Consider the following 25,863-nt stretch of genomic DNA (forward strand, 5'->3'; position numbering starts at 1 on the left):
CATTTATCCCACTGACCAGGCAACCCACGAGGCTGGTTCCACACCCTGCAGTCCACCAGGCCAGAGGCCCCTGTGCGACCCCTGTCTGAGTTTTAGCCCTGAATGCTCCAGAGTCTGTACCTCCAGAGGCTCCCCTTTGGGGTCCCACCCCCAGCGCCTATCACTTCCCCCATCAGGACTTTCTCAAAGGCCCCAGAACTCCCCACCCTTGGGGACCCTAGATGGACCTCTCCTCCCTGACCCTCATTCCTGTCCCAGGACAAAGCTAATCTTGGCTAATCACACACACACCCCCACCTTCTTTCCCCGCCCCAGCCACTTCCACTTCTCCCACCAGTTCCTTCTTGTAGGTCGGAGTCCCCCTCACTTCCTCCTCCCTGGGTATCAGCGCTATTGTCCTGCCTAGGGCTCCACACTCCACGACCTTCCCTGGCCAATGACTGGCCACCAGTGGAGCTCAGCCCAGCACTCCGAACCAGGTTAGTTCTGGGCAGGGGGCGCGGGGGGGTGGGGGGGGCAGGCTCTCTCACTTCCCAGGAAGGTGGGGTCCACAGCCAGGCCGCCCAGTGTGGAGCCCCCCTCCCTCTTTACCACTCTTCAGGCAGTCACCCTCCCACCCACCGAGGTACTCCCACACCCCTTCCAGCCCCATTCAAAGGTTCGAATCCCAGCCGGATGTCCAGGCCTCCGTGTAGCTCAAGGATGGCTGGTCTGCATTACGCCTAAGCCTTCAAGGGTTTGCTAGGCAGGTCCTGGCGAGATAGCGGCCAGTCTGCATATGGAAGGGTAGGGGCCAGGTACCAGGGCCTCAGACCAGGCCTGCCTTGCTTTAGCGCCACTGTGGAGGGAACCCAGGGCTGGCAGGCAGGAGGGCAGGAGGCGAGGCCTTGGTGGCAGTCTCCACCTTCACCAACCCATGGCTCCTCTTGAGGCCCCACTCTTTTCATCCTTAAGACTGGGATAAAAACCCTTCTTTGCCTCTTCTGCATCCTGGGAAATCAGAGATGTGAAACGGCTTTGGGAAAGGTTAAAGGGCTCTCTACAAAGGTCAGAGGTCAACGTGGGTGGGGGTGGGTAACAGATGGAGGCAGCTCCCAGCCATAGCTCCTGGGAGACCACGGCAGATCACAGAACAGCCAGACATGGGGCTGCAAAGGCTTAGCAAGGGCCGGGAGACGGAGACTGTAGTGGGGGCTGAGGGCCTGGGGTGCGGGTAAGAAGGGAGGAGGAGCCCCGCGCCCCAAGGAGCAAGCCCTACGTCTGATCTCTGAGCCGGCTTCCACACTTCTCACACTGATGCCCTTCTGCTCCTCCTGGGCGCCTTCCAGGCCTGCAGGAGCCCCTCTGGCTCTTCTAGGAAGCCTCCTGGAGGCTCCCAGCTCACCAGCAGTCAGTCCACAAGTTTTTGCAAAGCCAGCAGCAGTCTTTGTTTTTTTATCCAGACTAAGATCTGCAGTAACTTACCCCCCAGGTTTGGTGGGCTGCAGAACCAACTAGGAGTGAGGAAGACAGGGCTGTGTCTCCGCCCCGCCCCCATCAGCCCCGTATGTGACCTCTGAAGACCTCCCTCCCTGTGTGGCGTCAGTGTCCCCATGACTGTGAAGATGGGGAGGTGGGAACCCTGCTTAGGTTTTCTCTGCCCCGTTGCCCTGGGCAATTTCCGGCACTGAAAGCGCTGAGGGGAGGGGGCGTGGTGCTCGCCGTCCGGATTTATGAGAACCAGACGTCGACTTCCCCCCGTTGCGACATCTGGGCTTTCTCGAGACTCCCATTGTCCCCACGCCGGAGGGTCCCGGGTCCCCGCCGGGCGCCCGTCCCCGAGGAGCGTCCACGCCCCAGACACTCCACTTACTCAGGCCACCCAGCCGGCCCCCACCGGCCGCGCTCACGGGGCCACCATCCCGGACTCCCCGGGACGCCTCAGCTCGGGGCGTGGGGGACCTCGGCGCCTGGCCCGGAGCCCGCTCCACGAAGCAGAGCAGCCGCAGACGTTCGCCCCGAATGGGGCGGCTGCAGGCCAGTTCCTAACCCCTCTGGGCCCCACGGCTCGTCAGCCCAGCCGCCGCCACCGGAGGCAGCTAGCAGCAGCTGCGGGCGCCGAACAGGCTCCGCGGAGGGCGGGGGGCGCGGCGGGGGCGGGGCCGGCGCGGCGGGAGGGGGCGGAGCTAGCGGCGGGGGTGGGGCCGGGAGGGCGCGCGCCGCACGGGAGGAGGGCAGGAGCGGGAACCGGGGGGCGCGCGCACCGCGCGGGGCTGAGCTCGGAGCGCGCGGAGCTCCGCCGCCAAGACAGCCGAGCCGGGGCCGCGCCGGGCCAGCGAGGAGCGCACTAGCCTTCGAGGTTGTGGACGACGAAGGGAGGAGCCGCCGCCAACGCCAGCTCCCGCCTGGAGGGAGCCTGAACCCGCCGCGGGCCATGAGCCGCCGGGCCCCGGGAGGCCGGCCGCGGTCCGGGCAGCGCTCCGCCGGCGCCCCGGCCCGCTCGGCCGCAGCTGCGCGCCTGTAGGTACGGCCTGCTTGTCCTCCCAGTTCCCTCGTCCCCCCAGTCCATCACTCTGAACCCGGTCGGTCCCTGAGGGGAGCGTGTTGTGTGCGCACCGCTGCTCCGGGGAGCGCGGCCCCACGCGCTCCAGTCCGCGCGTGTTGTCTTTGTGTGCGCGGGTGGGAGGGAGCGCGACGGAGGAGATGCGCCCCCGGCGGAGATCGGCTTCTAGACCCCCCACCCCCCGCCGCTCCACCCGCCACCAGCCCGGGCTGGGCGGGAGTGGCGGGAGGGGCCGAGCAGCCTCGGAGCAGCTGCGCCCCCCGCCCCTTCCCAGGGCCGAGGCCCGGTGGTGGGCGAGCTCGGTGGGCCCCCTGGAGGAGGGGGTCTCTGGCCAGGGCTTGGGGTGGAGGGCGGGGCGCTGGGGGTCTCTTCCCTAGGCTGCGGGGGCGGGGGAAAGGCCGACCTGAAATGAGGGTGCGGGACACAGGAGGGACCCTGTCCAGATCGGCGTCGCCCGGCCGGCACGCCCTCCATCTGGCCCAGGCCTTCTTTCTCACGGTCTCAGTTCCCGACCCGCCCACCCCAGGAGCTCTCCGGCAGCCCTCGGTAGTGTGGGGAGGATCGCTGCGGGCGCCGGAGAGGCCGGCTCCTTTAAGAAGGGGCGGGTTCGTGCCCTCCATTCAGGCCCTCCGGCCTCGCCATTGATGAACCTGCGGGCGGCGCGGGGCTCGGCACCGCGCCAGCCAGCGGGCCGAGACCGGGCAGAGGCGGGGACCCCAGCGGCCCACGAAGTGCTGTCTTCAACGGGGAGAGGTCTGCAATGACTGGGACCCCTCCAGAACCGCGCAGGGCGGACTCGACAGCCTCGAGAGTGACCCGGGAACAAAGATAAGCCAGTTGGTGCAGGGGAGAGCCTTAGGGCTGGGAGTCAAACCTGGAGTGAACCCTCCACCGTCTGCCCTTTGAGCCTCCATCGTATACCCAGTAAAATGGGGGTGGTGGTGCCTCCCTCCTTGCTGGGTGACTAGCAGAAGTTGCCCCCCCAACACAGGTCGCTGAGCATGGGGTGAATGGGCACCCCTGAGAGGGTCGGAGGAGCCAGGGGGTGGTTATCCTAAGAGGCTTTGGCTGCCTCTGTTGCGGGTGCGGAGGGGGGAGGATGATCTGAACCCTCCCATCCCTGCCCCCAATTTTGAACAGATCTCTTCCATCCTGGCCTCCCTGCTCCATCCAGGAGGCCAGTTGACTGGGAGTGACCTGGAACCTATCTGCTCTAAGAACTTTGGGGGAGGTCTGGCAGTCGGGGGCAGACGTGGGGTTCAGGGTGTTTGTGGGGTTTGGGCGACAGGTTCCCACCAGCCGCCTCCCTCCACTCCTCTCCCCCTCTAGAGGGCGTGAGTGAGAATGGGCAGGAGATTCTCATGCGGGATAACTGAATGGGTCTAAGTGATCAAGAGTTAATGCATGTGCTTTTCTTCTTACCCTTACTCTGAAAAAAACCTGTTTAAAATTTTTTCTAACCCCCTCCTCCCTGCTTTGTGGGTCTCCTACGGAGAACACACAAAAGGGTGAACTTCCCTGGGAGGTGGGACCCCACCCTGGTGGAGCCCTCCCGCCCCAGTCCCAGGGCTGAGCGGTTGGTTTCGAGCTGACTGCTGCTGGCTGAGGGCGTCTGTGCTGTTTCTCATGTAATCTTCACAACAACCCTGGGGCTTGGTACTATTATTATCCCCATGTTGCAGAGAAGGAAACAGATTCAAGGAAGTGAAATGATTTGTCCAAAGTCACTCAACCAGTAAGCCAAGCTTCCAAACCACCTCTCTGACGAGAATCCGGTTCCTACCCCTTGCACTTGCCTGTCTATTCTGGGTTGTAGGAAATTGGGGGTTGAGGGACCTTGGGCCTCCTGCCTGCTGTCCCCATGGCATTCAAAGGTCCAGTCTTAGGGCCTGCCTCGGTTCCTGCTCCTTCACTACCTGAGTAGGAGTGCAGGGGCGATGGCCGCTTTGGGAACTGGGGAGGTTTCTCTTCCCCCGCCTCACCTGGGTGGGTCTGTTTAATGGCTGAGCTCTGTCCCAGGGGACAGCAGGGTGACTCTTCAATATCTAGGGGAGGTCGTGGCCACACCTGTCTTTGGGCAAAGTGATGTGTGGGAGTACAGCATCTTTGGGCTCCTCCGGTTTGGGCTCCATTCTCCCGAAACTTCCAACCCACTGTGTCGAGGGCCGGCCTCGGGGCGGGTGTGACACCCAGCTGGGGCTCATGGTCTGGTGGAGAGGACAGGGCACCGCCATACAGTGTTGTGGAGGGATGGGGGGTCAGGCAGAGACAAAAGAGGGTCCTTGGGCTCAGGGCCCCATCAGGTACTGGGGTAGAGGAGCAGGTGAGGAGATGCTGGGCTGCACGTTGAGACCCCAAGCAGTGGACAAGCAGGGGTTGGAGGAAGAGGATGTATTAGAACTTGGAGGTGGTGAGTTTGAGGTGCCTGGAGATCAGCCAGGCTGGGAGATCTGTTGCCCAGATGCCCGGGGAAGCTCTATAAGCCTCTGCAGTACCCAGGGGTCTGGGATACTCAACCGAGGGAGGTGCTGAGGTCTCAGGAGCCACCGGTGTGTGTGTTGTGATAAAGCCAGAAGGCAGACTGGTGGGCTAAGTGGTGGGGGTTGAAGGGGGTGTCCGGCAGATTTCAGGGGCTGGGTCACTGCCCAGGGAGGTCTGGGAGGGGTGTGAACCGGGCCCTAGGTGAGATCCCTATCACTGGGAGAGGAGAGACTGCGGGGCCCAGGCCAGGGCTGGAGAGGGGTTGGTGCGTCTGCTCCACACCCCAAGAAGGGCAGGGCCCGTGCAGCTAGAGCCATCCCAGCCTGCTCTCCACGTCCAGAGCCCATCCAGGAACTGTCCAGCACCAGGCACTCCTGAAGGAGGACAGACTCCCCCCCTAAGCCCCGAGGCCCTGACACAGCTTCTTGCCCTGGATCCCACTCCCTGCTCCTCTGACACTGGCTTCCTGCAGGGCCCAGCCCTGGCTTCCCCTGCCCCCCTCTCCAGGAGTCAGAATGGCTGCCTTCTTTCCCAGGGCGGGGCCTGGGTTCCCCTATTGTGCCCTAGGGTGAGGGCTCCCCAGGGACAGGGCCCTGTTGGGAGCAGCATGTGCTGTAGAAAGGGACAGACCTGAACTTGACTCTACATGACTCCTTTCACCCATCTGGGGCCCTGGACCCGCCAGCATGGCTCCCGACCCATAGGGGAGTCCAGGGTACATCTGGGAATGGGGGACCAGTCACCTCCCTTCCCAGAACCTCACTTCCTCATTTGTGTGATGGGAGAATCCTCCCTTCCTGGCAGGGAGGAGGACGTGAGGGCAGGGGCATAGCCCCGCTGGATGTGGGTCCCGGCCTAGGAAGATGACCTTGGCCTCCTGTGGAGCCTGGATTAGTCAGGGGCTGGGGAGGAGGGGCAAGTGGCGATCTGGAGAAACAAGGAGGTTCGGGAGGAATCCTCTGCCCAGAAGAGTGGGAGGAAAAGAGGGAATGAACACAAGACATTAAGGAAGTAAAAGCAGAGGAGCTTTGATTTTTTTTAAAAATTGCTTATTTAATCCTCATAACAGCCCTTTGAGGTCAGTGCTGTTTTACCCACTGATTTGATGCATGAGGAAACTGAGGTCCCCCAGAGGCTGAGTCACACAGCGCAGAAGCGGAGGAGCTAGGATTCAAACCCAGCCAGTCTGGCTCCAGATCTCAGGCTTTTAACCACTCCACTGTCCCACGTGTGAAACAGTCAGATGTGGAGGAGGGGAGATGCCCCGGCCACGGGGCCCCTGTGATGTGAGCAGCTGTCAGCTGCAGCTCTGGGGGTCCCCTAGGACCGGGGTCTGCAGGTCCCAGAGCCAGCAACACTTGTCAAGGTCAGGGGCATTGGTGACATCCTGGGGGCTCAGCGGAAGGGCTTCCCTGGTTCCATGATGGCAAAGGCTGGGAGTTGTGTGGCAGGCCTGACGGCACAGGGCTTTTAACAGCCGCCTCCCTGAGACAGTCCTTGGCACCGGCCTTGGGCCAGGAGCAGGCAGGTCTGCATGGGCGAGCGTGCACTTTACAGCTATGGAAACTGATGCTCGGAAAAGCCAGGACCACCTGAGTCCCGTGCTGCCCCTCCTTCCCACCACACACATATACGGGGTAGAGTATTAAGAGGGCTCTTAATCCGCACCTGTCCCTGCGTGTCACTAATCAGAGCAGCCTCCTCCCCACACCCACTCTGCAGCAAAGTCCCCACCCAGTCAAGAGCATTAAGACCAGAAATCATGCCCACTTCTGCCTCCTGCCAGGGCCACAGGTCAGCACAGGTGTTCTGGGTGGGGAAGGTCTGGGACTTTCAGCCGCACCTCCCTCTCGAAAGAGACCTTGGTTCAGAGCCTGCCCTGTGGGGCACCTTCTGAGGGCCCAAAGGTTGTCTGTGCTGCAGGGGACAGGGTGCAGACAGCGGGCTGAGGGATACGGACCCAGGAGGCCACGAAGGCAGCTGGAAGGAGCCTTGGTGGTAAAGTGCACAGTCAGCTGGGCCGGGCCGGGTCCGGAGATGCCCAGAGGACAGGACACCAGTGAGCATGGTTGGGGCCGGCTTCCTGGAAGGCCAGGAGCAGCCAAGGGAGACCCTGTCTCCTCTTCTTGTGTTGGGGGTGCCCCAGGAGGAGGCCTCGGTTTCCCCACTGTATGTGGTTCACAGCAGGGGGCAGGGCGGGCACTGCCCAGCCCAGAACAGAGCACAGAGGAAGGGTGCCACTCAGGCCCTGCCCCCTGCCTAGGAGGCAGCCTTGCTGGGTGCTGGGTGGCTGGTTTGCTCTGCAGGGCTGCCATCCCTTCCTTGGGGGTCTCGGGCAGTAGGGAGGCCAGCTCCAGCTGGGGCTCCCAGGAACACCCCCTCCCCCGCAAATGTGGCCCTGGGCCCTGCTGGTGCCTCCCCGCCCTCCAGGCTGCTGCCCACCGCACGGTCGATCGATTGGTCGCCAGCCCATTAGCGGGGTGGCTAGGCCGCCTCATTAATATTTTAAGGAATGACCTGGCCGAGGGGTCCGGAACTGCGTGCCACTGGGGGCTGACGGCTGGCTTTCTTTTTTTTTTTCCTTTTCCAATTGTCAGCGCTATTTTTACCACCGGAAGGCCAGCCGCCCCCTCTCCCCAGCATCTAACCGGGGTGGGGGTTGGGGGATTCTCCCATTTGGGTTCTTGGCAGAGGGGTGAGGAGAGTCCACGGCTTGGAAAGGCACCAGGCAGGGACATGATTAGGCTTCCCTTCCCCGCCCACCCCTGCCCTGCCCTGCCTCCCTGAAGCCCCCCATCCCATCGCCCTCCGGCCCTGGCATGATGGTGTCTGGGAAGGCTTCCTGGAACAGGAGAGGGTTTTTACACAGCCCAGAGAGGGGGCAGAATTTGAATAGTCAGCTGAGTGAGGCAGAAGGTCCAGCCGGCTGGAGAGCCATGCAGGCAGAGACGGAGGAGGGAATTCCCGTGGAGCTGCTGGAGAAGGAGGAACCCTGGGCCCGCTGGCTTCAACCCATAAACCTTCCCCACCAGCCCAGACCGTGGGGGCCAGTGACGGCGCCCACCCTGCTTCTGGGACCTTCGGGGTCCCCTCCCCCTGAAGCTCTGTTTTTCGCACCCCTGGGCCTGTGGTCCCCTCCAGAATGACTGATTGGGAGTCACCCTGGCGGGTCCCTGGAGACTACCTCCTGGCTCCACCCAGAGGTGAGGGGAGCCCCAGCCCTGCCTACAGGGACACAGGGATCGGAACACTGCAGAGACCACCTCCTACGCTGTCCTTCCAGTGAAGGGCAGTCCCTCAGGCTCATTTTTTTTTTAAATATTTATTTGATTGCGTCGGGTCTTAGTCGTGGCATGTGGGGCTCTCTCATGGCTTAGTTGCCCCATAGCGTGCATGAGTGCTCAGCTGCTCAGTCGTGTCCGATTCTTTGCGACCCCATGGACTGTAGCCCACCAGGCTCCTCTGTCCATGGGATTCTCCAGACAAGAATACTCGAATGGGTTGCCATGTTCTCCAGGGGATCTTCACGACCCAGGGATTGAACCTGCATTGCTGGTGGATTCTTTACCTCTGAGCCATCAGGGAAACCCAGCAGCATATGGGATCTTAGTTCCCCGACCAGGGATCAAACCCGAATCCCCTGCATTGGAAGGCAGAGTCTTAACCACTAAGGTGCCAGGAAAGTCCCTCATCCTCACTCTTAAAGTGAGGAAACAGGCCCAGAGGTTGGAGGTGAGGTCAGCAGCCCTCACCCAGAGAGCAAAGATGTCAGGCCTGGAGCCCAGTTGAGCAGTCGCGGCGCTTGGTCTCTGCCTGTCTGGGCCCCCAGGCAGTTGGGGACAGTGCTTCAGTGTCCCTGCTGGCGCTGAGCCCTCTTCCTTGTGGCTTGCAGCCTCCCTTTCACAGGGAGCCATGCCTGTAACTAGCAGGGCCAGCTCCCTGCTGGCCCGCTGCCCGTGGCTTTTACCCCTGGCTGTACCACCCCTGTCACTTCTGCGTAGCCCCTGCTGGACCCAGGGGACATCGAGGGCTGCTGGTCCGGGCATCGGGCCCACGGGCTCCTGAGCCGCCAGCAAGTGGTTGGGGCGGGGAGGCGGGGAAGGCAAGGCAGGGCCAGTCTCAGTGCTTCCCAGGCCAGTCCCTGCCCAGGGCACGGCCATCGCCCCCTGCCCTTGGCAGACTCCTCTCTGAGTCCCGCCCCTGCCTCCAGTGAGGCCTAGCTGGGCCCCCTCCCCATCTCGAGAGCCTCTCCTGCGGCTCCTGTCCCTGCACTCGCCGTCTTCTTGCTAAGAGGACTCTGGGCCAGCCGGAAGGGGGTGGGGGGGACGGGGATCGATGCCTGAGCTCACAGTGGGACCGGCTTCCTCCCCACCCCGACCTGCCCCATGAGCTGGTGGGCAGCATCCTCACCTGCTGCCGGCTAAGGGGCGAGCCCCTCCCGGGCTGCCCTCTCACCTGGTCTGACCCGCCTTGGTGGTTGCAGCGGAGCAGGAATATCAATGCACCCTGTGGGGAGAGCTACCTTGCTGCGTCAATGGATGGGCTCGGAGCCCAGGGCCGGACTTCCCACACATCCTCAGGGACCCGTGTCCCCATCCCACCCCCAGAAAGGCCTGCTTGCCGCACGTTCCTGCCCCACCCTCACTCCTGGCATAAGATTCAGACCTGCCTTCTGCCCCCAGGAGTGCCTGTGGTAGATGGGAGACAGGCAGACGCTCTGCCCTTAGCACCTCGCTAGCTGGACACACAGGAGGGGACTGTGGGAGCTCAGCCTGGGCTGGGGAGGTCAGGGAAGGCTTCCTGGAGGAAGTGGCCCCCTGAATTCATTCTTGAGGGCTGAGTGGGAGTTAGCCAGATGAGAAGGGAGGAAGGGCAGGGCAGGGGAAAGGCCCAGCCTTAAACAAGCTCATGGGTGCCTCAGCCCCACTTCTCCCCCAGCCCCTCCCCTGTCCTGAAAAGTCTCCCTCAGGTTACTGCTCCTGCCTGCAGGGAGGTCACTCTTGGTCCTCTTTACTGGCCTTCCCAACTCCCCGCTGGATGCGGCCTGGGAGTCTCTGAGCAACCCGCTGGTTTGGAAAACTGTCTTCCGGGCTCAGTGGCCTCCTCACAAGGAGGCCAGCTAAGACACTGTTGCCTCCCCCAGGGCTGTGCTGTGGTTACTGAGTGCAGGTCGAAGGCCGAGGTTGCCCCCCAGGTGAGAGGGAATCCCCCCGTGCCCTGTGGCACAGAGGCCCTGCGGATGATCTCACAGAAGTGGGGGAGCTATTTTTACCCGGCATTTAATTACACAGCTTGAATCCCAGAGGACAGATGAGATGGTGCTCCCAGGAGCTGTGAGGGAAGGGCCAGGCCAGGAATCGTGGGGATCCTGGGGAAGGCACGTGAGGGCACGACCCCTCCGTCTCAGTTCCCCTTGCACCCACCGGCACCCCCAGACAGGGCAGGTCCACGTTGCCCCACTTTTTCTCCAGTAATTTTCACCCTGGCCTGTTGCAAGGGGGAGAAGCATAAACAGAATGAATGGCCTGTGCCCCCAGGAGGGGTGCCACCTGGGGGATGACGAGGCAGGGCACCCTGATGACCAGTCACGCACCATGCAGTCTGGCGATCCTGAGTGAGGAAGGGTGGAAGGGCCTGGCGACAGGAGGCGGAAGCTGGGATTCCCGGATTCAGGCCTCTTCAAGAAGGTCCAATTTGGATGAGGTTCAGGAGGAAACAGGGCTTCCCTGGTGGCTCAGATGGTAAAGAATCTGCCTGCAATGCAGGAGACCCGAGTTCAATCCCTGGATTGGGAAGATCCCCTAGAGGAGGGAATGGCTACCCACTCCAGTATGCTGGCCTGGGAAATCCAACGGACAGAGCTGGCTACAGTCCATGGGGTCGTAAGAGGCAGACACAGCTGAGCGTGTGCACACACACACACACACACTGGAGGGAACAATTAGAGAAGGTAGTCAGTCCACCATAATGGTAAGAAGTATGAAGAAGCAGCACCTTCCAGGCCAGTATGAAAAGATAGTCATACTGGATCCACACTGGGAGGTGACCCTCGAAGTCTCTGAGTCGGCGTGAGAATCCCAGACTTGTCACTAACAAGCTGTGTGTTCTCTGGCCCTGTGTGAGGGCTTGGGCAGTGACAGCTGTGACATGCCTGGTGTGTTGAACACATCCATCCATTCATTCATTCATTCAGTGTTTACTGAGTGCCTGCCACCTGCCCAACACTGGGGACATAGCCACTTAGAAGATGTCAAGACTGCTGCCTCGTAGAGGTGGCATTTCCAGGGGAGGGTGTGGTGCCTGGGAGACAACACAACCAAGCAAATGGATAAACAGTATGAGATGGGGATACACACTGTGCCAAAAAGTAAGCACGCAGGATCCCAGTTCCCTGACCAGGGATCCAGCCCACACTTCCTGCAGAGGGAGGATGAGGTCTTAACCACTGGACCACCAGGGAAGTCCTGAGACCTTCTTGTTCTAATGGAGTGGGGGTCAAGGAAAGCTATCGGGCAAGATGGTATTTGAGCAGAAACCTGGAGGACATGAGGCAGTGTGAGGGAAAGGACATTCCAGGCACATTCAAGAGAAACTCTCAAGTGCAGAGGCCCTGGGGTGGGACTCGGGTGGGACTCAGGTGGGACCTGAGCAGAGGGCAACAGGTAGAGTTGTGGGAGTCGGATGGAGGCAGGTCACGGGAGGTGTGGGGGCCAGTGGCTTTTACTCTGAGTGGCTTGGGAGCCATTGCAGGGTTCTGAGCAGGGGAGGGCCTGATCTGTCTTTAGAAATGGTGACTGGGTTTCTGGGTGGAGAACAGGCTATGGGGGATAAGATCAATTTCCAGAGGGGGGTGCGGAGGGAGGGCAGTGAAGAGGCGGCTAAGGTACTGCTGGTTGAAAAGGGGTTGCCTGGGTCCCCGGACAGCAGCCTGGATGGTAGTGAGTGGAGGAGGAGTGGTGTTCTTGGCAAGTTTCAAGGGCAGAGCCAAGAGGGTTGCACATGACTTTTTCCTGTCCTCCAAACTTCCGGGACCCTCAGAAGAGGATCACTGGAGGCTCATTAGGGACCCCACTTGAAAGCACCTGTCATCACGGCCTCCTGCCCCAGACCTAGGAATGACCTTGGGGTTCCCTGAGACTGCTGTTTGAAGAGAGAGTGAATGGAGGGGGGCATGGTCCCCCTCCCTCCTGCAGACACATGTCCCACCTCCCCGGTTGTCCTCACACACTGGAGCTGCCGAGAAAGGCGGCTGCGCACCGTCCCGGGGAAGCGGGAGCGGGTGGGCGCTCCGATCCAGGGGTGGGGAGTTGACTCACCGGCTCCTCTCGCCCGCAGCCTCCGGGGGCTGCGATGGGACGGGAGCCATGAATGGTGCCGCCCCGGTCCCGGTCCCGGTGCCGGTCCCGGACTGGCGGCAGTTCTGCGAGCTGCACGCGCAGGCGGCCGCCGTGGACTTCGCGCACAAGTTCTGCCGCTTCCTGCGGGACAACCCGGCCTACGACACGCCCGACGCCGGCGCTTCCTTCTCCCGCCACTTCGCCGCCAACTTCCTGGACGTGTTCAGCGAGGAGGTGCGCCGCGTGCTGGTGGCCGGGCCGGCGCCGCCCCGAGGGGCGGCCGAGCCCCCGGACGCCATGGAGCCCGGGCCCGCGGGGCCCCCGGCGCTCAAGGCCGCGCCCTACGGCCACTCGCGGAGCTCGGAGGACGTGTCGGCGACCGCGGCGGCCAAGGCTCGCGTCCGCAAGGGCTTCTCGCTGCGCAACATGAGCCTGTGCGTGGTGGACGGCGTGCGCGACATGTGGCACCGGCGCGCCTCCCCCGAGCCCGGCGCCGCCGAGCCCCCGGCCGAGCCGCGCGACAAGTGGATGCGGCGCCTGCGGCTGTCGCGGACGCTGGCGGCCAAGGTGGAGCTGGTGGACATCCAGCGCGAGGGCGCGCTGCGCTTCATGGTGGCCGACGACGCGGCCTCAGGCCCCGGGGGCGCCGCCCAGTGGCAGAAGTGTCGCCTGCTCCTGCGCAGGGCGGTGGCGGGCGAGCGCTTCCGCCTGGAGTTCTTCGTGCCGCCCAAGGTGAGTTGCCCACCCCCTTTGCCCTGGGAGAGGGGATCGTGGAGGACCAGGCTTCCAGCACCCCTCGGTCTTAGCTGGTAGGCAAAATGGAGTATTCCGGGTCAGGAGATTGGAGTCCGGGCCCACCGCCCCACAAGTCATCCCTCAAGCCTGCGAGGGGTCAGAAAGACCCTCTGGCTACAGAAGGGGTTCTGGGTACTGTTCTAGGCGGGGGGCGGGGTACGGGAGAGCCTGGCTGCCTGGACTCCTGTCTTCCTCACCTGGAACCGCTGGGTGGCTGGAGCCTCCCCAGAGAGGCAGGCAAGGAGTGACAGTGGCATGCCCGGGGCCTGCCGGAGGTCTGCAGTCGGGCTCAGTAGACATCTGCCTGACAGCCAGGCTCCAGCCCAGCCCCGGCCCAGATGACTCCCTTCTGGCCCAGGTTTCAAAAGCTGTTTCTTGCCTTTAGCAGCATCTTGCTCACCTGAGTGCACCACGCCCTCCCCTCCTCCTGGGGGTCACCATCAAAGCTCTAGGGGCAGCTTTGGGTCTCCTGGGGCAGGCAGGGGGAAGAGGGGGCAAACCTGCCTTGTTTGGAAGGAGGGAATAACTAACCATAGTGCCCGCTTTCTGAGGGCCGTCATCCTCCCAGGACCCCAGCAAGGTGGGCATCAATGGTCCCCAGGTCACAGAAGAGAAAGGAAAACTCAGGGAGGGGGTGTGGCCGGCCCAGAGTCACAGAGCTGGTGGATGGCAGAGCTGAGCTAATTATACCCATCACCCCGGTGGTCCTGGGAACGAAAGGAGCTGGGAGGCGGGAGCGTGTGCTGGTGCAGCAGCCCCCAGAACCGCCCAGGGCCCCCACCCACCTCTGGGCCCACCCTGTCCCCAGGGCCTTTAGTCACCCTGAGTCTCGCCTCCTTCCCCACCTCCCTGTCTGTCTATACTCCCCATCCTCTTCCTTGCCTCTCTCCCCTTGGAGGTGGATGGGGTGGGCTCCCCAAGGTCTGGGGCCCATGAACCATAGGAGAGGTGATTTCCTAGGGGGACACACTAACTCTCTGAAGCACTCTCACCAAGTCCCAGGACCCCCCAGACTTCCCAAGAGCTTTCTGCCTGCCCAGGCCCCGCCTTTAGGTCCCTGAGAGAATCACAGACCACTAAGCCCGAGGCCACCGCTCGTCAGACAGGGAGACCAAGGTCCAGTGAGGGTGGGAAGCGGGATGGAACTTGCCCAGGGTCACCCACAGGGCAGGGCTTGAGCGCCTCTGTGCCCTGAGTGGCAGCCGCAGCTGCCCGTCTGAAAATAGCTGCCCTCGAGGGAGGGGATGTAACAGCTGGTGCCCCCTGCATGAGCCCCTCCTGAGCCCACCGCTCACCACTGGCAGAGAGCAGGGTTCCTGGGGGGCCACTTTCCCAACCTCTGAGCAATCACCTTACCAACCTCTGAGAAAGGCCAGTGGGTTCCTACCCCCTGATTTGGCCTCAGACCCTCCGTTTTTCATGCAAATGTTTGCAAATTCAGGAGCGACTTCGTGGGAAGGGGGAGCAGGCCTGGCGAGGGGTCAGATCCCATTTCACAGATGAGGTTGATCTAGGATGTATGTGCCCCACGGGAAGCCTCAGCTGACACTCCTCCCACCTTTGAGTCCTGTTCACCCACCCATGGTCCAGAGCTCTTCCTCCTCTTGCCCCTGGAGGCCTAGCTGCACCCTTGGAGCTGATGGGGCTTGGGGTCTACAGGCTCAGGGATTGTTTCCGGGACCCTCAGAGTGCCCTTTCATATGGCCCCGTGTGTCAGACCTCCAGCCCCCTCACCCGCCCTGCAAGAAAAGTCTCCTGGACCCCAGGTCCCCTCATAGCCCTAGGCCGGGCCCCAGGAAGCAATGATGCTGGCCCCCTGCCATCAGGGAACCACCAAGAAGCTGTTACTTGCTGGGCTGGAGGGCCAACCCCAATGGAGTTAGTGCAGGATGCTCTGGGGGCCCCGAGGAGAAGAAGCCAGGCTGCCTAAGTGTTGACCAGTGGACAGGACCCCAGGACAGGCATTGCTGGCAACTCAGGCTGCATAAGCCAAGGCCTGGGGTCGTCAGTGGAGAAGGAGATGGCAACCCACTCCAGTATTCTTGCCTGGGAAGTCCCATGGATGGAGGAACCTGGTGGGCTACAGTCCCTGGGGTCGCAGAGTCAGACACGACTGAGCAGTTAACAGTTTCACTTGGGGCATGAAACAGGCTGATAGCTCCAACCACGCAAGTGGGAACAGTGAGCCGGAGCAAAGGGAGAGGCAGACGGGCCTCCAAGGCCAGGCAGAGGATCCAGCGCCTCTGGCCAGCGAGAGCCCCGTCCAGCTCTTCTCTGTGGACCTGTCTGTTCTACCCGATCCAGGACCGCAGGCCCCGCCTGGCTGGCTGGCACAAGGGCCTGCCGTGGTCAGCAAGCCCGCAGTCACCACCCCGAGCCCAGCCGGACGCCTGCTGGATGGCAGCCAGTGCTGCCAGGAACCCCCACCCGCCTGCCCACTCAACGTGGGGCCCTTCCCTTTCCTCCTAAGAAAGTCCCTGTCCCAGAGCTCAAGCTCTGCCAGGAATCTCAGTCTCAAGCCAGCCCGGGGGCCTTCGGGCCAGGGCCAGGAACTCTGGGGCAGAGTAGGGGGGCAGGCACAGAGCGGCCCTCCCAGAGAGTCCTGCCAGCTTACCTCTGTCAAATCCCACACTGGCCTCTTTTCTTCCACCTGGCGACACGGCCCTGCCCAATTCCAGGAATCCCATTCTGCATCAGGGTCTCCAACCCTGTACTGTGGTAAATCTAATCTGAAGGAGGAGACGAGCATTTTTTTTTTTTTAAATGAACTAGAATAGAAAGTGTCACACTCCATCACACACAGTCAGAGTAAATATTATCTGGTGAAACGTGTGTTTCAGAGATATTTTTACCTAGGTGTATGTACTGGGTCACCATGTCAAATGTATTTCTTACTATAGGTCAAGGTGAAAAATGTAAAAACCACAGATCTGGTGGGTGTGCTGGGCGGAAGGGTGGCCAGAGCAGAGCTCACCCCACCTCAGAGCTTGGAGGTGGGAGACCAATGTCCATCCCAGCTCTGTCCCTGACTTGCTGTGTGACTATGTGAGGAGGTCCCTCCAGTTCCCAGGAACACCCTCAACTTACCCATCCGTGAAATGGGGATTGGGACACCTCCACCCGAGGCTGCCTGGCATCCTAAGCTGGGGCGGCTCTGACCTCTGAGAGTGGGGGAGGTGAGAAAGGACTTCAGGAGGCCCTGGGGCCACTGTCTCACCGCCCTTCGTCTGGCCTCCCAGGCCTCCAGGCCCAAAGTCAGCATCCCCCTGTCGGCCATCATCGAGGTCCGTACCACCATGCCCCTGGAGATGCCGGAGAAGGACAACACGTTCGTGCTCAAGGTGAGCCCCACCCCTGGCCCTGAAGACCCCTGTGGGGGTGAGGGTGAAGGGCCAGCAGCAGGGTAGGGGCAGGGAATCCCAGATTGGGGGGTGGGGGTCCCAGGACCCTCCACAGATGTCAAGCTAGGACGTGAATCCTGGCCGAGCTCCAAAGACAAGTGGCCCAGGTGTCGTCCACCATGTGGGTCCCCATTCCCATTTCCTCCTGGGCTGGGGGAAGGACCTGAGTTTCACTTCCCCTCTCCCGCCCCTTCCCCCACTGGAGTCCCGCCACCCACATCCACCCCATAGGCAGGAACTGGTAGCCAGCCTGCAGCAGTTATGCAAATGCCCCCGTCACCAGCACTGGAGTGTGGGAACCCGCCCGGCCCCACCACGGCACAAAGGCCCTGAGGGTGGCCAGGGAGGCACCCCAGTGAGCCTGGGGGCTGCCCGTCCTTTTCCCAGGCCCCGCTTCGCCGGGGTGGCCTGCTCGGGTTGCTGAGGACACGGCTCTGGGCTGCCAGGGCTGTGGCCCCGAGCCTCGTTGGAGAATCAGAGGGTGTTTGTGAGGCCAAGTCCCCAAGGAGGCCTGGTTCCACCCACCCGAAGCTGCATGGAGGGGCGCCCCACCCCACCACCGCCCCCCCCCCGCCACCCCACCTCCTCTCCAGGGGCCCAGTTGGGTTTATGTTTTTACTCGGCCCTGTTTGTTTAGTCATGAACTCCTGTATTCATTTAACAAACATTTGCCAACCCCAGACCCTGAGTCACCCAGGCTGGGGGCTGAGGACATGGCCCCTCCCTGCCTGGCTCTCTCATCTGCTGGCCTTACTCCTGACATCCGGGTGGCCTCTGTGTCTCAGTAGGCTCAGGAGTCCTGAGGCCACGGCGCCCACCTGCCAGGCCCGCTCTGGGCCTCAGTTCCCCATCAGTTCAGAGCAGGGTGGAAGTCAGTTCCAAGCTCTGATGGGATGGGAATCCCACTGCTCTTTACTAAACAAGAAACTCAGAGGCCAGGCCTAGGCATTAGAGACCTGGGTTCAGGTCCCAACACCACCACTGAGCGCTCCTGTGACTGAGCCAGTTAGCGGACCTCTCAACCTCAGTCTTCCCATCTGTACAATGGGGAAAGTGTCACCTCTCTCTCCTGCGGCTGTTGGGAAGAGTTTATCAGATAGTGTGTGTGCCTGATCACCCTCTGGGTTGGGCTTTCTCCTCGCTTCCCTTCCGGAGGCTGCTTACCCCTGGGGCATGGCCGCAGAGGCAGAGTTCCAGGTGCAAAGGCAGGCGAGCCCCACCACTCAAGGCTGGGCCTGCTGGCCCCCCACAGACTCAGGGTTGTGATGCCTTTCTCCCACCCCCACCCCAGCCCTTACCCAGCACGGCCTCCTCGGGGGCTGCATCCACAGGGCCTGAGGATGACCTCAGTCATCCCGGTGATTTCCGGCGGTGGGCCCAGGGGGAGGGGCTGCTGCCTGCGTGGGCTGCCCTCTGCTGGGGACCCCACTGTCTTCCCAGCTGCTCAGACCAGGGAGCTCCCCCCGGGAGCGGGATGAACCTCTGGACTCTCGACACCCCCCTCCCCAGGTGGAGAATGGAGCAGAGTACATCCTGGAGACCATCGACTCCCTGCAGAAGCACTCGTGGGTGGCTGACATCCAGGGCTGCGTAGACCCCGGGTGAGACCCCTGGGATGGGTAGACAGGGTGGGGGGCCTACGGGGCTGTGTCCTGGCTGGAGCCTTCATGGGGAGCACCTTTCTGGTGAGGGCAGGAGCTGAGCTTGAGAAATGGGCCCTTCTCACAGCAGTCCAATTCAGGTGGGTGCTGGCCGGGACCCTCCCTGTCCCCACACACCCCCACTCCCAGCAGGCTCTGTAGGTTCAGGATCCCGAGGCCTGGAGGGCAGTTGAATCATCTTGTTCTCACTCCCAGGGGAGGCTGAAACCATGAGGAGTTAGACAGATGGTAGTGACGGTGAACCCAAAGGGCCGGGGATGGAGGACCAAAGGGGAGGCCCCCTAATCCAGTCCTGAGCTTCAGAGAAGCTGTACTGGTAGAGGGGCCCTTTCTCTGAGGCTTAAAGAAAGGGGGGCCTGGGCCAGGCAGAGGGGGCTGGGGGCAGAGGAGGGCAGTGGAGGAGCGCGAGGGCCTGGGACCCGCGGGGAATGTCAGCACCGGGGAATGTCAGCACCGTCGGGTGGCTGGAGTTAGAGCTAATGAGGCCGCGCCTTTAGCCCGGGAAAGCGGGTAGGTCTGGGCAGCGGGGAGCCATGGCTAATAATAAACCGGGGGGCAGAAGGACAGCAGGGAGGCTGGCTGCGCCATCCGGGAGAGGTTCCCCAGCCCAGGACTAGGAGGGGCGGGCAGGGCACCGGCCGAGCTGTTGGCAGCGGCTCCTCTGGCTAATGGAGTGAGCCAAGCCCAGGGGGAGGGGCTGTTGCTTGCTAATTAACAGCTTCATTTAAGGAAGCACAATTAAAGTCCTGAGAGCCTCCCAGGCGCCACCCCCCCCCACATCCCCGAAGTGGTTCTAATCCCTCCCCTGCCACCCTCCCAGCCATCTGCTCCGCACACTCTCTGCCTCACCCCCGTGAAGGTGAACCTCACTTTGCGGGTGTTTCAGAGCCGCCACAGATGGGGAGACAAAGGCCCGGGGGAAGGGAGGGGAGGGGCCGGCCCAGGCCCCACCCACCCCGTGTCCCGCCCCCAGAAGGGGTCCTCCGTGGGATCCTCAGAGGCGGCCAGCCCCTTTTGGGGGTTAGCGGGTAAGGGGTCGTGTGACCTCAGGAAGGGCTGCACGCACTTGGAGACCTATCCATATGGCCCAGTCACTCACGTGGTGGCCACTGAGCAAGCTGAGGGTGTGATCGCAGGGACACGGAGGCAGAGGGACCCAGGCGAGCCAGACAGAGCAGATGCTGGCCGCGGGACAGTCAGCCTCTGCCTGGCTGCGTGAGCAGACCGCGGTCAGGGTCCGAGTCGCACGGCCGAACACAGTTGGGCTTTCTTGCCTTCGCAGGGACAGCGAGGAAGACACTGAGCCGTCCTGTGCTCGGGGAGGCTGTCTGGCCAGCCGCGTGGCCTCCTGCAGCTGTGAGCTCCTGACGGAGGGTAGGTGGACACAGAGCTGGCTGGAGCAGTGGAGGGCAGGGCTGGAGACTGCGGTCGCTCCAAGGTGGCCAGACAGACACGCGTGTTTCTAACCTGCTGCTTCTCCAGCAGTGGACCTGCCCCGGCCCCCAGAGACAACGGCAGCCGTGGTGACAGCCCCACACAGCCGCGCTCGAGAGGCCGTTGGCGAATCCCTGGTCCACGTCCCGCTGGAGACCTTCCTGGAGACCCTGGAGTCCCCAGGCGGCAGCGGCAGCAACAGCACAGGTGCGATGGGGCCCTCCCTCTTCCTGCCCCTGCCCAGCCCACAGGCACCCACAGGCCCCTCCCAAGCCCTTCCTGAGCCTCCGAAGCTGTGACCTTTCAACCCCCTGGGTCCTTTGCACAGCAACTCGGTAGTTTTGGCTTTTGCAGGCCGGGCTGGGAGCCTGACCCCTCCCATGGGCCCCAGTTTCGGTAGAAAATACTCACGGAAAGGGGTACCAAGGGTCAGAACCAGGGGGATGGGGACAGACACTTGATTTGTTCCCAAGTTTGTTGCTGACCTAAGAGAGTGACCCCAGGAAATTAAGCAACCCCACCAATTTTTTCCAGAGAAAACTGCTCGGTGATTGTGAAATAAGCATCTTCTGATGTTATACATACAAGCAGATAGCCTGAAGTCTGCACCAGCTGGGGCTATTGAGGACTTTAGTTACTGGTTCATGAAGTGCCAGGACATTTAATATCTCTTGAGTGAGAACAGAAACCATTGGCCACTTGGCTGTTAACGAGACAAGAGGCTCCTGTTCCCTCATTTGATACATTCTCATCATTAAGCTATTTGCTAAACCAGACTTGTCAGTTTAAATCTACCCTCTGTTAGGCTATCATTTTCTCCTCTCTGTGCCTCGGTTTACCTCATACATTTAGTGGGCTGGGTCCACTCCCTGCCTAGTTCTCAGTTATTCAAAGAGCATCTTACCTGCAAAAACCCAACAAGCTGATCAAGATGACCCATACCTGTTCTGCTTCCTGTGGCCCCTCCGTCCCCACACCCCTCACTCTGCCCTCCTCTGCAGCAGAGGAGGCAGCAGAGCCAGAGGCCCAGGCCGAGGCTGAGCTGGAGCTCTCCGACTACCCCTGGTTCCACGGGACACTGTCACGGGTCAAGGCAGCTCAGCTGGTGCTGGCGGGAGGGCCCCGGAACCATGGCCTCTTCGTGATCCGCCAGAGTGAGACCCGGCCTGGGGAGTATGTGCTGACCTTCAACTTCCAGGGCAAGGCCAAGGCAAGTTGGCGAAGGGGTGCTGTGGGGGCGCACACAGGGGAAGCCTCCAGCCCGGGGTCGGCGGTGGGGGTGGGGGCGGCCCCAAGGCTGCACCCCTGCCGGGCAGTAGGCTCCCTGGGGGTGGGGGCGGCATGGCTTCCCACAGGCCAGGCCTGCTCCTGCCTGTGCTGAGCGCATGCCTCCCTCCTGCATCTCCCTGAGGGGCTGCAGGCTGCCCCAGCCGTGGTGTCTCCACGAGCCGATGGGGTCCTGCCTGTGGCTGAACCCACAGGAGGCTGGGCCCTTCTGAGAGTCTGGCTTTGACCCTATGCATTGGGGATCACGTAGCACTGGGGCTTCTGAAGGTCTCCACCTGGAGCCACCTGGGTACAGGGGCTGGGGTCAACCAGCACCCCTCAACCCCACACAGCCCCTCTTCTTCCCTGCTCAGCACAGTTCACCAGCCCCTCCTGGGCACCAATCCGGGCCAGGCCTGTGCTCAGACCAGGCCGGGGGGTGTGGAAAGGAACCACACAGTGGGCCCCAGAGAACCAGGCAGGAGGAGCTGGGCAAGAGAGCTTTGGGGAGCAGAGGGCACCAGGAGGCTCCTGACCCCACCAGCCCCACCAGCCCCACCAGCCAGAGTAGGAAAGGCCCTTGACGATGGATGGGGAATCCTTGAGGTGACGACAAGTGAAAGGGTAGGCCAGACAGGACAGGGCCAAGCCCAGATGGCGGGCTCTTGAGGAAGCGCCCTGTGTGCTAATAATACCTAAGGCGCAAAGGGAAACATGACAGAAAGTCCAGTGACTGTTGGGGGGGCGGGGGTGGTTAGAGTGGGCAGGAACCTCAACTCCCCTCTCCTCAAGTTTCCGATAAGGAAACAGACCCAGCCCTGGCTCCTCCCAGGACACGGGTTCCCGTCAGTCCCCGCCAGAGGAGGGGGCACCCCAGGACTCCCGCTCCAGGCCTGCACTGGGCCAGCATCCCAAGCCTGGGCTGGCCCGGCTCAGACCGCCCCCCCCGACCCCTGGCTCCCTGGGCAGCATCGGCCCCACCATGGAACACTTCTTTCCCTGCCAGGGCTTCTCTCTCCTGTTCGTAGGTGCCCAGGCTAGCTCCCCATCGCAGGCACACCCTGAAACCCTCCTGTCACCCCCCTTCTTGCCACACACACCCCAGGGACAGCCACTCTTCCCCATGTGGGATACATTCGGAGCAAAAAGGACTGAGCCCTATGGCTCACCCACCATTCAAGACCACAGGCCTGGGCATCCCCCCTCTCCCTGCGGTGCCTGGCCCAGGTGAGCCCAGTTCCCCGGGCTCCTCCTCGACAGCTTGGATGAGTGGCACCTGTGGCCACGCCCCCCCCTATCAGCCTGGGGTTGCTTCCAGCCTGGACCTTAGCTGGCCAGGGACGGACAGCAGACCCCTAGCTGGGCTGGGAGAGTCACCCCAACATGAGTTCTATTCTTAGCTCTATGCCAGTGGCTGTGGGTGAGTCCCTCCCGCCTGTGCCTCAGTTTCCCCATCTCTAACACGGAATCTCTGGGCTTCCCTGATGGCTTAGACAGTAAAGAATCCACCTGCAATGCAGGAGACCCAGGTTCCATCGCTGGGTCGGGAAGATCCTCTGGAGAAGGGAATGGCTACCCTACTCGAGCATTTTGCCTGGAGAATCCCGTGGACAGAGGAGCCTCCCAGCTACAGACCTTGGGGTCACAAAGAGTCAGACACAGCTGCTCAACTAATACAAACAAAACACGGCATCTCTACCTTCTAGGGCCTCTGGAGACTAGGGATGGACGGGGTGCGTGAAGGCCCTGATGCTGGTGCTCTCGGGATAGGGACGAATGCATTCCCCCTCCAGCCCTCGCCTGGCTCTGTTACCCTCATGCCCATCCCCGCTACCCACGTGACCCGCCACCGGCGTGACCCTCCCCTTCCCGAGACGGGGCTCCTGGGTGAGAGGCCCTTGCTCTGACACCACCCCCATACGGCCCCTATGAGACCTGGCCCTCCCCCTGACCTTCAAAGGCACTTGCCAGTCAGGGGGCGGGTCCAAGCACCCCTCCCTCCCCTCCACTGACCACGCCCATCTCTGCCCACAGCACCTGCGCCTGTCCTTGAACGGCCACGGGCAGTGCCACGTGCAGCACCTGTGGTTCCAGTCTGTGCTTGACATGCTCCGCCACTTCCACACCCACCCCATCCCGCTGGAGTCCGGGGGCTCTGCCGACATCACCCTACGCAGCTATGTGCGGGCCCAGGGCCCCCCACCCGGTAAGACACCCCTAACCCGGCCCGCGCAGACGGACGGGTGGGCAGTGGGGGAGGGCGTCACCCTGCTGGCCCCCGCGGGGTGAGCACCAACCAGGTCTGGTACCTGTTGTAAACCACCTGGACCAGCCGGATGGGTGGGAAAGACAGCCCCAGCGGATCCGTGTCCGGAGTAAATTCCTGGCGGGCGGAAGGGGGCGCCCGCGGGCGTCCCGGGAGTGGGTGGAGTCCCTTAGATCCCGCACGGGTGGGGCTGAGCGCCGAGGGCTAAGGAAGGCAGCCTGGGAGGGGTGAGTGAAGGTGCGGGGCACGCGGGTTGCGCGTTCGTATGTCCGCCGCACCTACGAAAAATGGAAAGTGTCAGTCGTGTCCGACTCTTTGGGACCCTGTGAACTGAGGCCCTCCAGGCTCCTCTGTCCATGGGATACTCCAGGCGAGAATACTGGAGTGGGGTTGCCAGCCCTCCAGAGGATCCTCCCGACCCAGGGATCGAACCCGGGTCTGCTGCATTTGCAGGCAGGTTTTTTATCGTCTGAGCCACAGCCGCCTATACCCAAGACTTTCTCTAGGAGGTGGGCTGGAACTAGGGGCGCGGGATTTGGGGTCTGAGCCTCCCTGTGTGATGCTAGGTCACCCGTTCCTGGGGCGCTGGCCTCTGCCTGCACGCTGCTGGGGCGGGGGAGGGGGCAGTGCGTGGAAGGAGGGAGGACCCGGGCTCGGCCCTGACGCCCGCGGTCTCCCGTTGCAGACCCGGGGCCCTCGCCCAGCGCCGCGCCCCCGCCGCCTGCCTGCTGGAGCGAGCCGGCCGGCCAGCACTACTTCTCCAGCCTCGCCGCGGCAGCTTGCCCTCCCGCCTCGCCCTCGGAGGCCGGCGGCGCCTCGTCCTCGTCCGCCTCGTCGTCTTCGGCCGCTTCGGTGCCCGGCGCCCCCCGCCCCGCCGCCGAGGGCCCGCTGAGCGCCCGCAGCCGCAGCAACAGCGCCGAGCGCCTGCTGGAGGCAGCGGGCGGGGGCGCCGAAGAGCCCCCCGAGGCCGGGTCAGGCGAGGGCGCCCGGGGCCACACGCGCGCCGTGGAGAACCAGTACTCCTTCTACTAGGCGGGCGCGCCGGCGCCAAGGCCCTGGGGCCACCGGACCCGCCCCCGGCCACGGGCGATGGCCCACGGGCGTCCAAAGCCGGCCCCTGCCGGCCCCCCGCCCCGCCCGGCGCTGGGTGGGAAAAGCGAAGCTCTTCAGTGAAGACATAATGTTATTAAAGAGCCTGTTTTAGGGACTGCACCTGGCTCTCCTGTCGTCCTTGCCTGGGTCCCCGCTCCTCCCGGGCCTGGCGGGGAGGAGGGGGCGCCGCACACCGGCTCCCTGGGGAGCCTCCGCCACTCAGCTGTGTCTCAGGGGGCCCGGCCTCCCCGTTGGGCGAGTGAGGCTAGGAGACAAGCGGCGGCAGTACCTGAAAGGTGCAGAAATAAAGCGCTGGGCCCAAGAAGCCCACAGGGATTGGGGAGGGGGCTTTGGCAGAGCTGGGCCAGAGGTGGAGTTGAGCTTTGGGGGTAAGAACGGGAGGTGGGGCGGGCAGAGGAAAGATGAGGCGTGACAGTAGGGCCGGTGAGAGCGGGACCCTGGAGAGGAGAAGGACCGGGACCTTGGCTTCCTCACTGAGGTCCTGGCAGTGTGGACAGGAATCCTCCGCACCATCCCACTGGGGGACTGGGCAGTTCGAGAGGCTGGGGTTCTCACCTTTGATCTAGATTCAAACTTGCAGCTGGCCCAGAGAGCCTCTGACCCCACTCTCCCCTGCAGGCGGAGGTCCAGCTGTGGCTCCCACCTGGAGACCCGGCCAGCTCCAGGTCCCAGCACCCCACCCTCGGGCAGTGGTTCTCCTGAGAAGGATCTTGTTCCTGCTGAGCCAAAGCCCCCACCCCCTCCCCCCGTACAAACTCAGCCTCCCCCCTGGGGCCACAGACCTATGGTCCCTCTGCCCAGGAGCGCTCCTGTAGGGCCTGCATCCGTATGCATCTCAGAGCCCCAGACAGTTCATCCTCCAGAGACCGCCCCTGCAAGCCTTCCCCCATATGGGGGGCTACAGCGCCCCGGAGGGCACCCAGAGCTTTGCTGCCTGAGTTACCCAGTCCCGACTCCCACGATGACCAGGAAGTGACCTGGCTTCACCCCTGCTGCCACCACGGTGAGGGAGTACCAGGCTGGTGCTCAGAACAGCCTGTAACTCAGCTTCTGGCGTCCCCATCCTTGTGGCTGGAACCCGTCTGTGCTTTTGCCCTGGGCCCTGGTGGGTTGGGGTCTACACCAGGCCAAGTGCAAACCGCCATCCCACAGAGCCAGGGTTTGGGGTGAGGCTCAAGCTGGACAGAGGACAGGGGGCTGGTGAGAGCTCTGTCTGGCTGCCATCTGCCTCTCCATCAGCTGGTGTCTCCCCTCTGGCAAAACAGGTGAGCCCCAGACATCACCCCCAAGCCTGAGGCTTCATCCTTGCTGCCTCAGTGGAAGGGTTTGGAGGTGACCTCATGGGCAGAATGGAGACTTGAATGTGTGGTCTGCCATTCTTCAGCTGTCTGTCCCTCCTTCCTGAAACGATCTACCAGCTGAGAGCTCAAAGCAGGAATCTGGGCCGGGGAGTAAGCAAAAAGCACCGAAAGCTGAAATGGGGGCCCAGAGCATGAAACAGGGGGAAAGGATCTGCGCCCACTCGGTATGGATGACAGGCACTATTCCTAAGGTGTCCCCAAGGTTA

The 25,863-nt window shown here is 62.6% G+C and overlaps 1 protein-coding gene across 10 annotated transcripts; it reads left to right on the plus strand.

Annotated features, from left to right (window-relative positions):
* Positions 1-307: 307 nt before the first annotated feature.
* SH2B2 (SH2B adaptor protein 2) lies at positions 308-24,395 on the plus strand. Of its 10 annotated transcripts, none has more exons than XM_086374375.1 (9): positions 308-479; positions 12,359-13,092; positions 16,395-16,496; positions 18,066-18,157; positions 19,500-19,591; positions 19,700-19,858; positions 20,653-20,861; positions 22,952-23,123; positions 23,869-24,395. In XM_086374375.1, exons 1-9 carry the CDS (start codon positions 437-439, stop codon positions 24,213-24,215), a joined length of 1,950 nt encoding a protein of 649 aa, XP_086230501.1. In that variant the 5' UTR covers positions 308-436; the 3' UTR covers positions 24,216-24,395. The 10 variants fall into 10 exon arrangements, with proteins under 10 accessions (XP_086230501.1, XP_086230502.1, XP_086230504.1 ...); XM_086374376.1 differs by having other exon boundaries at positions 19,703-19,858; XM_086374378.1 differs by lacking the exon at positions 308-479 and adding an exon at positions 2,180-2,503 and having other exon boundaries at positions 20,656-20,861.
* Positions 24,396-25,863: the final 1,468 nt, after the last annotated feature.

This window comes from Bos grunniens, chromosome 25, assembly GCF_055505025.1.
Source record: "Bos grunniens cultivar Pamir isolate PY7600 chromosome 25, Bosgru_T2T1.0, whole genome shotgun sequence".
Taxonomy (NCBI): domain Eukaryota; kingdom Metazoa; phylum Chordata; class Mammalia; order Artiodactyla; family Bovidae; genus Bos; species Bos grunniens.